This window comes from Rhodnius prolixus, unplaced genomic scaffold (genome assembly GCF_049639745.1).
Source record: "Rhodnius prolixus isolate KJV_2025 unplaced genomic scaffold, Rpr scaffold_12, whole genome shotgun sequence".
Classification (NCBI taxonomy): domain Eukaryota; kingdom Metazoa; phylum Arthropoda; class Insecta; order Hemiptera; family Reduviidae; genus Rhodnius; species Rhodnius prolixus.
This window is the reverse complement of record NW_027411635.1, coordinates 15,907,094-15,921,429: the sequence shown is the minus strand read 5'-3', so window position 1 is coordinate 15,921,429 and position 14,336 is coordinate 15,907,094. Positions and strand designations below refer to the sequence as shown.

Genomic DNA, 14,336 nt, shown 5'->3' with positions numbered 1-14,336 from the left:
GAAATCAACCTTTTCAGGAACTCAACGTTTTTCAACGTGGGCCACATCCCCAGTGCCACGAATCTACCTTTGTTTACGACTTGCATCCAAGGCCAATCTTCATATTCCTCTTGTACGCAACAATTAGCAGAACAGCAAACTAAGTCCCTTCATTTCTTTTTCGGTGTGCTTTCCTCCAAACCAGTTGCAATAGTTTGCTTCATTTTATAAGGGCTTAAAAAAAACCTCATTTCTTGCTTCCAATCAGTTTCGGTTACTAAAAATTGGTTTGTACGTTTCAACGTACTCTCAATCTTCTCTTTTCTGTGATGTCCGTTCATTGTCTTTCCTACTGCCGAGAGCTGAAAGGTTCCAAAGCAAATTTCATTCCCATCTTCATTGTTGTACTTTCGATCGCCCTCGCAATCTAAAGTGGTCGAAAATTGTGCACTCTGCATGTACTTAGACCACCACACTACTGAGGCAAAAGTGCTCCCTATCTAACAAATTTCTCTCAGATCCTGTGAAAGGATAGATTAATAAGTTCTTTTTTTAGAGGGGGTAGAGGAATGTTCTTCTAAAAGATATCATGTTTTTTTTGTTTTTGAACTTGAGGCACTAGCTGGCAAGGATAATTTTTATGTTTGATACTGATTGATGTTCAAGTTTATGTAAACAGTCATTCAACTCTTAAGGTAGCCGAATTATAATACAGTCTATTTTTATCTATGAGCTTTTCACTGTCGGGAAATCGACAATGTTGCCTTCTACAAGATAACACTCTCCATAGACAGGCAGTGACTGAGAAGGCTGAAAGAGCAAGAAACCACAAATTCGACGCCTTTAAAAATATGAAAATATAAATTAATATTACTTTAAACCTTTAGTAACCACAATTTGTCCGTAGTAAGAAATTCAAATGTTTAAGCATTTTGCTATTATAATATAAAAATCTATTCATAACTACATTTAGAAGCTGCTTAAGATTAGGTCAAATTTTTCAGCAATGCTTTATGAAATTTCCTAAACCCTATCCCACTTCTTGCATATCAACAGCTCTGCTGCTATGTCGTGTTTGCTGCACCAACTTACCTATTGATCTAAAGACAACGATAAAAAACACGATCATAAATTCTAATCGTTACATTTTTTGGCTGCAGAAGTTGTGTGATCAAATCGAATTGAATGATCTAGATATGATGATTTTGTGTCTTTATAAAAAGGTAATATTTTCTTGTTTTATCTTCCATCTGTAATAAAAACATTTTCAAAAAGCAGCTTGTGAAATCGAGCTGAATTATTCTGTAATAGATTCGCGGGATCTCAAGTCGAAGGAAGGCAATTTGGAGTAAAAACGAATTCAGACAGAAACCGTAACTTTTTTAGGTACAAGTGTGAGCTCAGTATCTACATTGATCACCTTGATCAAACAACTTACAAATTGAAGCTCACCCCTGCTTGAACTGGAAGTACGAAAGGTTAACATAAATAACACTAATAATCAAAGTTAGGTCAGATTTGACTCAACATTGATAATAATATCAAATCCGAAAGTAAGTTGGGCTACATCCAAAAAATGAAAATAAGGGTGCTTTTATATAAATATGCGCACGGTTACGAGATTCTATACATGAAGTAATAAACATGGATCACACCTCTTCGAATAAGCTAACCCGTAAATGAGAAGACAATCATTTGTTTCTCGAATAAGAAAATAAATTGGCAAAGTGGATGCCTGTTCGATGAATCTGAAGAGGATAGATCTAAGACCTCCACGAGCGAGAACAGTAAACTGGTTTTCTTTTTCTTCTTTATAGCTCTTTCAGTGAAAGCAGACCAAAATCCAGTTTATTTTTTACGATTGCTGAAGAAAGTCTCTATATTGATCTCTCTTACGCGCAAGTCTGCTGTTCCTCCTTTTTAGGTACGACTGAATCGTCGGAAGGTAGATTTACTTTCAATTTCCTGCAGATACGAAAAGGGCATATAAGTACCAATAAAATATGCGTCTTCATTGAATCGCAAGTGGCAAGTAATATGAACTATTTACTATAATACTGACCGACTGGGCTAAAATTAGATCTAATGATATAGTTCGATTAATGTAGTCACTGCGGAATATGGAAGCCGATAATTTTTATTTAATTTGAAACATTTAAGCATCTCCTTCAGATAACAGCAAACAACAGCGACTTGCTCAATAACATTTTTCTGACAGGAGCAGGATGGATCTTCGTGAGTGGTGAGGGTTGCAGATTAATGGTTTGAAATGTGAAGGAATTTTGGACAGAAACAGGGCCTAGGATGTTTCCCTGTGGCAATGCTCTCTTTTAGATTCTCTTGGGAGGCTACATTAATTTCATATTGGCTAATTAGAAAAAAAGGCTCATGAACACATCTCACACAGATTTATTAGTTTTACAACAACTTACATCCTCGGTATTATTGATAATAATACATAATTAGCATCATAATAACAAGTCATAACCAATTCTTGGATCTATCATACAATATTTACAAATATTTATTCAGTCTTTGTACAGTGTTAAAAAAGTTTATTCAATACGTAAAAATGATATTTATATTAAATATAGTGTTCACGATAAACAATGGTGCGCACATCGTGACTTGCTCAGCTTCACTCATTCAAAATAATAGATTAAGGGAAAGTTATTAAATATCTAGCGGTGGCTGTATTTTTTTTTTTTCTTACAATATCGAGCAGTAGTTCACAACTATGTAAAGGCTATATAATTTGTAAATACATTGTAAGTAATACAAGCATGTGAAAATAATACGTGAAAGCCTATATATGGTTTCAAGAATATTAACTGCAAATTTCTTTTGTTTTTGGCACATAAATTTATTGCAAAAGATATAAACTGAAAAACGTTTTATATGACTCTCGTAAAATGTTAAAGAGATACTTTAATTATTACTTATAAATTTCTTATTTTGAGATCTCAAACGCTATTAAGTCACGGGCTCATTAAAAGATTAAAAATGTTTTTTTTTTTATCAAAAATAAATAAATAAATAAATGAATAAATTAAATAAAAATGAAAACATAGTTTTAATTATTTAAGTACGTTCACCAGAGTTGTAAAAATAGAAGGTACAGCATCTTATTCAAAACTAAAACTTACGTTTATTATAAAAGCAGTAAAGCCAAATGTAAACATACTATTCCTACAAAAATGGCACAAAGTGGAACTGGAATCTCATTAATAATTATATAAATGAAGAAGGATGATTCGGTACATGAGGCGTCGAAGCATCTGCCTTAGGCGCCGCAGTGATTCTAGGTGCGAAAATTAATTTAAACTATATGTAGGAAATATACTGTATTCATTGTAAAAGTGAAAATATATGAAGGAAAAAGTACTGATGAGACAAAATTCATGAAGACACACAAAAAATAAAAAGGAAGAAAAGAATGTGCTAAACTAATCTGAAAGAAAAGGGCCCTGGCATAAATTGAATGGAAATGAAATGAGGAAAGAAGAAAGTCTGTTAGCTTGAGGAGAGACCAGATGAATCTTTTGGGTTAACGAAAGTCCTAATTACACGATTGAGCCACTTGAAGTACGTCCATTCATCCATCTAAATTTCACGATTGTAAAAGTGGTTTTATGAAAAGTAAAAGAATATATATTTATTTAAAAACCATTTTTAAAAATTGCTTATCAAACGTAAAACCCAGTATTAATAGCAGCTCTTTCGTACAATACAAAATTTCTCCAGTACAACTTCTATGTCTTTCTAGCTTAAATATTGTAATACCAAGTATAAATAAAATAGCTGATAGATATGAGAACATAATAACAAATTGAAGAACATTTTTTACGCAAATGACAAGTACTGAAAATTATATTGTACAACCAAACATAGTTAAAAACAAAAACTCAATGTTTCCGATAATTAGGCACTTTTGACTTAATAGCTTAAATTCCTACATAAAGCCAGACTTTTTGAGTTATTTTTGTTACTGCAATTATTTAATCTTAAGTAACTTGAAACAAAATAATATAAAACCACTTTTCAATTCATTTCTGAAAGTTTTTGTTTACCTATTAATTTCAATGTTGTTGTAATGCTATCATTAGTCTTTTGTTTGCTTCCATTACTTCTTATAATATAAAGAGCAAAATACTTTGAACAAAAAAAGTCAGTACAGATACATTATCACAATATATATACAAAAAGCAAAAATTTAAAATAAAAAATATTTACAAAAGCATTCACTGATCATCCCACAGCCATTTTTCTTTTTTCTTTTAAACTTAAAAGACAAAGTAAAAATTCTATTACTTATGATTTTGATAGAGGTAATACAGCTTTGCAAAATATATTATACATTAATATTAAGACTGAATTTGTTAATAAATTTGATATGTTTACCCATAAAACAAATCACACCTAAATAATGAGAAAAACCTTTTAAGAACGCTAAAAAGATTTAGGTCTACAATTATTTATATTTGATTAAATTTGCCTTTTTTTAAAAAAAACAACCAGGCTAGTGAACAGTAAGACCACATTTAATGCTCTCGTTCAACTCAGTACTCAATCTCACCACCTCCCAAGATTCTAAATATATTTTTAACTGATAATTTGGCACTTAGTGTGAAAAAAAAAAAAATTCTGATATACACCGCAATCACAGGGTTGTCAATTGATACTCCCTGCTGCCTCGCCATGCATTTTATGTTGGCTAATCAACGTTATTATGTAAGGATTTAAACAAAAATTGATTTTAAAGCGAGAAAAATGACATATAAGTTTAGTTTAAAAATAATTTCTTGTGAATAAGAAAAAAAATCAAGGGAAGTGAAATGCAAAATGCATTTCCTTGAAAACTAAAAGTTGGTAATCAAGTAATAATGATTAATAAACAAAAAAAAGAGAAGAAAGTCAAGTGAAGAAGGAGCTTCTTCATTACATTTCATGAACAAAAAATTATTTACAGAAATAATTTCAATTTCCTTGACAGATAAATTAACTCAAATTGAAATTATCAATAAAAAAAAAAAAGTTAGCAATACATGAAACGAATGAATAGTAATGAAAAACAAAGAAATAGTATGTGTACCTCAAACTAGCTCGTTCACTAGCTCACTAGCCGTTTCACCAATGTGTTTCTTATTTTCCTGCAAAGAATTTGTTTGATTAACGATATTTCACATAGTGCTATTTTTGTTTTGTTTTTTCTTACGTTTCACTCTTGGGTCTTACTGAATTGAGAGACGTTGGTTAGTTGCAAGTCATAGAGACCGAAATTATTTGCAACCGGCACCGGTGTTTGTATTTAAACATACATTATGTACAAATGCCATTACAAAAATTTATAGAATATTTTTTAGAATTATAGAATATAGAAAATGTATAGTAACAAATAATTCTTAGGACATGGTGATGGCACTGTAAAAAAATAGCTTAAGCCATTCAAAAAGGGCAAGTGCGATCAGTAATTATTGTATAGGGAAAACTGTGATAACACATCTAATTGCCGACAAAAGTAATTAAAAAAATTGAAAATTGTTGTAAATTGATCTTTTGGCAATACCCGTAGCACTTTTTGAAAACGAATTAAATTAATACAAATAAAAACGCAAAAAATTGGTTTTGATAACTAACCAACATCATGATCATTACAGCAAAACAACATCGGTTAGTCCAGAAAATTAAAAAAAAAAATCAGGACTAGTCTTTTCTTCTATTTTTTAATCATTAATTCTTCAACAAATATTCAATCTTCATAGGAAAGCAATAATGTCAAATCTCTTCAAAAACTATAAAGTAAAAGGTTATTCTTTCCTCTTATTAGTGTAATGAGTTACATTAAACATAAATGATATGTTTATTATTATTACTAGTAATAGTAGAAGTATTAAACCTGGGTACAATGTACACAGTATGTATACAGTACAAGATATGTACAAAAAAAGATGTGATACAAATTTGAAAAACATGGTGTACATTTACACCATAAAATCTGAATCCAGATTTCTCTCGCAAAACAATTCTTCCTGATTTATTCTCATTAAAAATAATTCTTACAAATATTACAAATTCCCAATCAATGGTCCCACATTATCTTGTCCACAAATTAACCAATATTTTCTTATTTCTCTTTCTTTTCTTATTTATCTATCTTTTCTTTTACTTTATTTAGATCCCTTAATAAATAATTGCATATCAAGCATCACTTGACAAAAGCATAATAATATTTTACCATTTATTTATTTTTTTGCAAGCACACTTACACTGAACAACGAAAGCATTAAAAACAGTAGATAAAAGCTTGTAATTAATGAGATAAAATTAAAATTTTACGAGTGCAATCTTTTTTTTTTGCATTAATTTAGAGATTTTTGATACATTACTAACTGTCTGTGATCAACAACAGGGTGAACAAAAAGGTTTGGGTTTTACGCCCAGTACACAACCATAGAAACACCCACATTTATGGTCAACAACTTTTTTTATGGTCAACATCACTTAAGAAACTGTTTAAAAAAGTTGTTTGTTTATCCTGCATGCAACTTCTGCAAAGTCCAAAAGTAAGTCTTATTGACTAACAAAAATACAAAATCCTTAGCATGCCTTTTAACGTTAGGAGCCTTCCCTCCAAAAGTTTCTCAACTTAATCGCTTCATCTCCCTCTAACTATTTAAGTTTATACCAACCTCTCGCAAGTAATTTTTTTACAAAATTTAACAGCCAAGTTGGTAGCAGTTTTTTTTCTCAATTTGATTGGTTTAGTTTCATGGTCAAATGTTTTGTACAGTCAGACGTTACAACATTCTTTATTATTATGAACACTAAAAAAAGTCCCACTGATTTCTTTGTAGAATCCAAAATTTGAATTATTTTGTGATAAATACTGACTATAATCTTTGATTTGTTTTACTTTGTCTTAATATTGATGGTAAATATTATTTATTTGTATTTTTTATTGATACTTTCTGAGAACCATTTTTCAAAAGTCTTGACATAAATACAGTAAATAAATAAATATTTTTGATTTCTGTTATGATGTTATGTCCGAATTACGTTGGACAAATGCTTATGAATCCTGTGGGTGATTTATTACGGTTTATTATGTCCCATTATGTTGGTCCCATAGATCGTTTATGTTGAAGGATCATTAACCTATGCTTGCCTCGTTATTATTTATTTCTACCCCGAAATGTGCCTTGCCCCCTTCATGTGCATGTTTTTTTTACAGTTTTGACATAAATTTCAATAACATTTTTTCATATCATTTCAGTTAATACGTCGTGTAAACGGGAATTTTAGATGGCTAAATTATGTTAATTATCAGCCAATGTTTGACGAAGTGTTTTGACTGCTTGTAATTCGACTTGATAGTGCTATACAACTTGGCCTAGTTTAAACCTTTGTATAATTCTTTATGTATCTATTGTTGAAGTACAATCACTAACATAATTTTCGAAATTGAAAACAAAAAATATTTACATAATTATTCCAAAAAATGTTGTTGAGTATGGACATATAATCTTTGTTACCTTTTTGCAGCAATACTTGGGCTTAAATAATGAAATTTTTTGAGAGAATAGGATAGAAAATTGGCCGAAAGCTTCTCATTCAAAATGATACATATATTTATCACAGATTAGTGTTGTACTTTTAAAACAATTTAAATAAAGAACCCGACATTCCTGATTCTCAATGTAAATTTTTCACAGGAATTAAGTATTATATAATAAGATTTGCTAATTTATGTTTCTTATTTTTTATTGCAAAACATCTTCACTAATATTGTTGATCTCATAGCTGGATTGCTTTATTTTTTAATTTCTTATAAAGTTTCGGAATTTCTTTCATCTGTCAGAGATCGGTTCAATAGGTTCTTGTAGAAAATTTGATCTACGCTTTAAAAAAGAGGCAAGTCATAACGCCGTACTCGCTGATTGTGTAATTACAGTCAGTGAATATTGCGTGTAGACAGAAATACTTCAAAATAGGTAGTTAATCGACGCAGAAATTCAAGTGCTGCTGAGCACCCTCATCGGTCAGCTTTGCAAAATACATACTTGCGATACACAAGGGAGCAATTTGTTGATTACAGTTTCATTAAGAAATTGTTTATTTACAGCTTTCAGGTAGACTAAACACATCAACTTATATTACATTCTAAACTTATGCAACTAACTTCTCTGACAGATGGATGAGTAGCCAAAACCGACATAATTAAAAAAAAAACAAGCTACTCTGATGGTTAAAATTAAAAATGTCCAAAATATTTACTGAACCAACCAGGTTTTTAAACTTTCATTTATATAGCTTATTTTTAACAGAAATAAATCAATTAATCGCAGATTAAATACTAAAATGCTAAGATCAAACTACTTACGCTAAATATTGCTTTAATGAGGGTTACAAAATCGTACACCAGAAAATAAGATAATTATTTTTGTACCTTCTCGCAAAAGGGGAAAAAATATCAATAATGATTACATAATTAACATTAAATTTTTATATCTCCCATGTAAAATGTTACTGCTTTAGTTAATCATCTACGAACTATTAGGGTATTAAAACAGATATATATTTTATTAATGATTAAGGGCTTGCCACTCTTCAGATGTGTCAAAAATCAGTGCTTGAATTGGATTTGAACTTGGAGAATTGAACTTGAATTAGAGAGACGGTTCCGTTTGAAATTAGCAAACAATAAAAAAAATAAAAAAATGTCTCTTAGCTGACATTAAGCTAATGTCATTTTATTAAAAAAGGCAAATAAAACAAAAAAATGTAATCGGATATCTGAGTCTTTGGTAAATCATTCTGCTTCCCTGGCTATGCCGAAGCTCAAGAAGTCATTGATGTTCACAATTTCAAGAAGTCCATTCTAGGAGTACAGGCAGTAAGCTTAAAAATATTTAATATAGTCTTGACGAGAACATTGGTAACCTGATGGATGATAGTAGCTTCTGCAAACATAATGAGTCAGTCATGTCAATTATAAATTATAATAATGATGCCAAAAATCGTTTAGCAAGTTTGAAAATTTCGTCACCAAAATTTAATTTTAATTGTAAAAATATATTTTAAAATTCATTGAGGTAATTTCGCCTATACTAATGACATTCTGGCTTTGCTTTTCTGTCTCGAAGACTGACTCAGGAGTAAATTCTTTGAAGAATATTTCCTTTTCATAACAAGATCCTTTGTTGAAAGTTATTAATGAATAACTTTCAGCTTTTATTTATAACTTATTAATGAAAAGCTTTTGTCTTTTTATTGTTATTTAAACACCACCATTGTTTCCATTCCAACCAGAGGAATAATTTACAAATTCAACGTTCTTGTCTAAAAACGGGGTGTACTGATAATTTTCAAGTCTAATTTGTAATAATTAGTTTTAATAGTTTAATAGATAATTAGTATTAAATCTAATACGCCCGATACATCACTTCTAATACGAATTTACAAGAATAAATATCTGTCATAGATTTATATAACATGTTCTTTTCTCTAATACTAACAATCCATTTTTATTAGAATTTGATTGAAACTAAATCAAATTCTACCAAGCAAGTGATGCTAGAAAAAAAAAAATCTTTCCTGTTCAAAAAAAAACGAATCCAACTCAAGCACTGTTCAAATGTTAACTATAAAAAAGTTTGTGCGTATATGTTTGTTTTTTCTCCTGTCTTTTTTTTTTGTTTTTTCTTTTTATCAAAGATAGGTTACTTTACCTATTATTTCAATTTTTTATTTAAGAAAAAAAAAACTAACCTTTCATCGAATGAAATGTTTTTAATTTTCTTACTGTTTACTGTAGTTACACCAAGTGCTAAAATTTATTGTCTCTATTATTGTATGATTCCCTTAAGAGTTTACTTAACTCTTAAAAGTCTATTATTTAACTGGTATAAATCTGAATAAAGTATAAAAAGCTACAATTATGAGTACAAACTTTTTTTAAAAATTTAATTAGAAAATTATGTGTTTCAAATTTAATTTTATGAATACACAAAATAATTCCCATTTTCAAAAATCAATACTTTTTTTATACTAATTTATAAAATTACTTGGACGGTTAACGGTGGTTACTGAAATATTTTGAAAAAGGAGAAGTAACAAAAAAAATTAGTTCTTGTCCGTAATAAAAATATAAATTTGAACTACCTGATTTGAAACTGATGGCTTCAACTATTGGTAAGAAATTTAGAGAGTATGAAAGTTCTCATGAGAAAATAATTAAAATTGCTGACTCTATGAAAAGTATTTGTTTATATAGAAAGAACTATATATTTATTTATAGAAAACTGTTGTTTAATTTAAATAAGTTTGCTTATTTTTTTACATTAATCATTAAATACTTCATTTTGATGTCTCAAACTAAGCTGGCCATGATTTCTGCAGTTTTCTTAAAGGCTCTGGCGGTAAATCTTTTCCGTGGATAAAACCTGCTTAATTTTTTTTTTTTTTTTTTTTTTTTTTTCTATGTTCTGACTTCTCTAGTTAGTTCAGCAGTCAAATACATGCTTCTTTTCGCATAACAAATAAAATCAATGCCACAAAATATTCAGAATTAACTGCTAAAAAACTTTTCCAGAAAAGAAAAGAAATTATTCAAGAGAATATATTAAAAGTTACATTAAAACGTCAAAAGTTGTTTCCGAGAAAATTGCACCAAGAACAACAGAGTTCTATTTTTTAAATCTCACTTTCTTTCAACCGATTTTCTCAAACATAAAATTCCAAAAATGTTTAATAATGTTTCCTGGAAACCTATAAACTAGATCAGATTCTTGGTCATGATTTTGGATTTAATTTAATGTGTTAATTATAAAAAAATTAAGTAAAGTAAGATAGTTAGATAACTATCCGCCCATGGGAAAAATAGTTCTTACTTTACTTTTAACCAGAGGGAAAGTTGGGTATGGGATTCTAAATGAGTCGATAGGGTATCCCTAAACGATGCTTGGACCCTTCCCAAAAACAAAAAATTTAATGAGCGGCAGAATACTACATTGTTCTGCAAGTATATTTTAGAGGGATACTTAAGTAGCATTTTTCGAGAACTACCCAAATATCAATTCTCTCAGAAAACATTTAAAATAAAAATGATAGTCTTGATTTGTGAACTTAGTTTACAAAACTAGTAGGGCGCTAAGAAAAGTCGCACATCAGATTGACGGCTTTTGGCAAAAAGCTATTAGTTGAAAGCGACAATAGTAAATTCCACATTGGAATACCTCAGTTTAGCTTGCCATGATTTTTCGTTTTTGAAATATTCCATTCGCACAAAGACCAATCGTAGAGATTATTTGTAGCAAAAATCACGTTTTCTTACGAGCTTTGAGCCAAATGGAGCAGGCATTAGCGTAAAAGATTTTTTTTTTTTTTACTGCGGTGGCCCTATTAACATGATCAGCTTTATCTAATATGAATTTAGTTCTATTTGATGCACCGACTACTGTAGTAGCCTAGAACGAACTATAGATCAAACTTGATGCTTAAAAGGAATAGCTGACCCGAAACAGAAACAGCCAGTTCAAAATTGAAATTTATGTAAAATGGACAGCAATACTGTGAATTTTTCAATGTATCCAGTTTTACATTACTACTCTACAGTCATTTATTTACACAGTGTTTTCCAAACTGAGGTCGCGAATTTACGAATTTATTGCCAAGAGGCAGCACAAATTACACCAATAATACCATCTTTCTCTGCAGTTAAGCAAAAAATATATGCGTGCATGAGATGTTTGGGAATCTAAGTTTAATAAATTATATATTTTTAGATCTCTCATCAACAGAACAAGAAATAATAGAGGTTAATAAATCATAGTTAGAAATTTTATTAAAACAGAGAGATGGTACTCCATTTTTATTATTATTATTTTTTTTAAACTGGATATATATATATATATAAATAATATATATGTTAATGCTTTCATTTAAACAAATATGCGTTTATAGATTATACTTATAAATGTCAGGTCTGCGATAAAAATTTTATGGGAAAAGGGGTCCGAATACCAAAAAAGTTTGGAAAACACTGATCTACGAGAAGGAATATTTATAAGAGAAAAGAGATTGAAAATGTATACATACATAATCAATTTTCTTTGCTCTAATACTAATAATGTTCAATTTCAGATTATAAAAAAATATTTTTTTTTTCTTATTTAAGTATCCCAACACTTAGTGTAGAAGCTGTTAAAAATATTGACTAAGGAATTGCTTTTGCTGCACATGCATCCAGCAAACATTAAATGTTTGATTAATTTCTTCTTTTTTTTTTAAGTAAGAACATTCCTTAATAAGTAAAAGTAAAATACATAGAATTTATCGTACGGAATGTGAAGGAAACAGCAATAGTGTTGGTAATTAGATAAGCTTGTTATAATGTGAGCTCAGGATTCCAAACTTGACCGCCTGTTAAATAATGTTGCACAACATATGAAAGGCCGCATGAAGAGCAAAACATACTATGATACAAGTAGTTATTTTTATTGATATTTGTCCAAATTTACTTTAACTTTCACAAACCATTTTAGACCTGGCAACCTTTAATTCCAAAACATCTCACACTCTTAAGTTTATTATGTGCAAATGATAAAACATCATTGCTGAGTGTGAACATCCATTAATCTTGAACCTGCCTCGGTGTGAATGAATCGTGTTTATTCATGAATTGTTTGTGTGGAGTTTGAATAACATTTTTGCACCGTTTTCAAGTAAATTCCCTCTCCCACTAAAAATTGTGAAAACAATTTAAAAATTTTGGTTAATAAATTGTGTTTATTGATAATTTGTTAATAAAACTAGTCCAACTTCTAAAAAAAAAAAAAAGTTTAGGACTCAAGGAACCTTAAAATTTTGATTTTTGGCAATTCATTTTCAATTCCTAAAATTTAACATAATTGCTATATACGCTCTTATGAGCAGTTAGAAAAGTAATCCTTTTCAGAAATATAAAGTGTAATTAAGTTGATAATTGTTTTACTCGGTCGATAAATATATTTTCAAACGTTCCATCATTTTGCACAAGTGAAAGAAATAAAAATATAATTTGGGGGCATTTCTTCTCCGTTCAGCCAAGAGAATTTATGTTACACCGTTTTATTCCATATGACTTGAGATCAAGTCGTGAAGATCAAATTCTGACGAAAATTGCCCAACAGTTAATAATCTGCTGTAAATTTCTACTTACATATTTACAAGAATTTGTTTACATATTTATTTGTTCGTTTTATTTAAAAATTGCATTTTTTCTATAATTCAGTATGTTATTTGCAGCTTTTTATTTTTGTTGACATTATTAATTTAAGAAATTAAATTAATCTAAATAAATAAAATTATTAAAAATAATCATTCGTTTGTTTTGCTCTTCATAAAAATATATTAATGCGCGAAATTCAGCTATATACAAATATATATATATTCACTATACAATTGAAAATAAATAACTATTAAAAAATGATATTATTTAGGAGTGGTATGTCTCCGATTCACCACTTGAAGCCATAGAAAAATTCGCTGAATCTCGTTCAGAAATATTGCTGATATTATGCTTAACTGGATTCATTAACTGAGGAAAACTGTGGTGCGCATATCTGAAAAAATAAAAATAAAAAAGGTAAATGTAAAATTCGGCGTTTTAACATTTTTTGAAGAAATAATTGAAAAAAAAAAATGGAAAAAATAGTAATTAATAATAATGATAATCACAGCCTTTAACAAAAGAATATATCCGAAGGCTGACAGAAAAAAATTAAAGAAGCTAATGAGCTTAATGACCGATGAAGTTCCCGTAAGGGGGAGTGGATTAGCCACTTCTTCAGGGATTTTGGCGTCCCTGCGGGTATCCTAGCCTTACAACATTAACAACACTCAATACTGACATCTCAACAATCATACTACATACATAGGGCCTACAGAGATATAATTGATGTGTGAATTCGTCCTTTAATGGCGTCTTGCTAATTGTACCTCTTCCTCTCTAGCTCTTCTTACAATCCATCCTTAAACCACCATAATCCTCAACGAAACCCTACCATTCAGGACTTTTTCGAGTATTTTCAAGAATTGCCACTTCAACACAAACCAACTCTCCTCTTTTAGATTCCACTAAATTTATTTTGGGCTGGCATTCATCTTTGATTTCTTTCATTCCTTTAAAAAATTTGGATATTATAACAAAATCTCTTAGCATTTGTTCGAGATTGACAGATTCAAACAATCTCTTTTTTATCTACATATTCTCTTCAGAATATTTTTATTCAAGATCAACATGTCAAGATGTTATATTCTTTAGTAGCGATTACATTCCTTGCATTACAATACATTATATTCTTCAGGACTAGCGTTAA

The 14,336-nt window shown here is 29.6% G+C and overlaps 1 protein-coding gene across 1 annotated transcript in view; it reads right to left on the bottom strand.

Annotated features, from left to right (window-relative positions):
* Nucleotides 1-2,370: 2,370 nt before the first annotated feature.
* The window catches only part of tinc (transmembrane protein tincar), a 63,689-nt gene continuing 51,723 nt past the window's right edge, over nucleotides 2,371-14,336 (bottom strand). Inside the window, exon 14 of the mRNA XM_074143260.1 lies at nucleotides 2,371-13,580. Within this exon, the coding sequence (XP_073999361.1) occupies nucleotides 13,454-13,580 (127 nt within the window). The 3' untranslated portion in view covers nucleotides 2,371-13,453. The remainder of the gene's footprint in view (nucleotides 13,581-14,336) is intronic.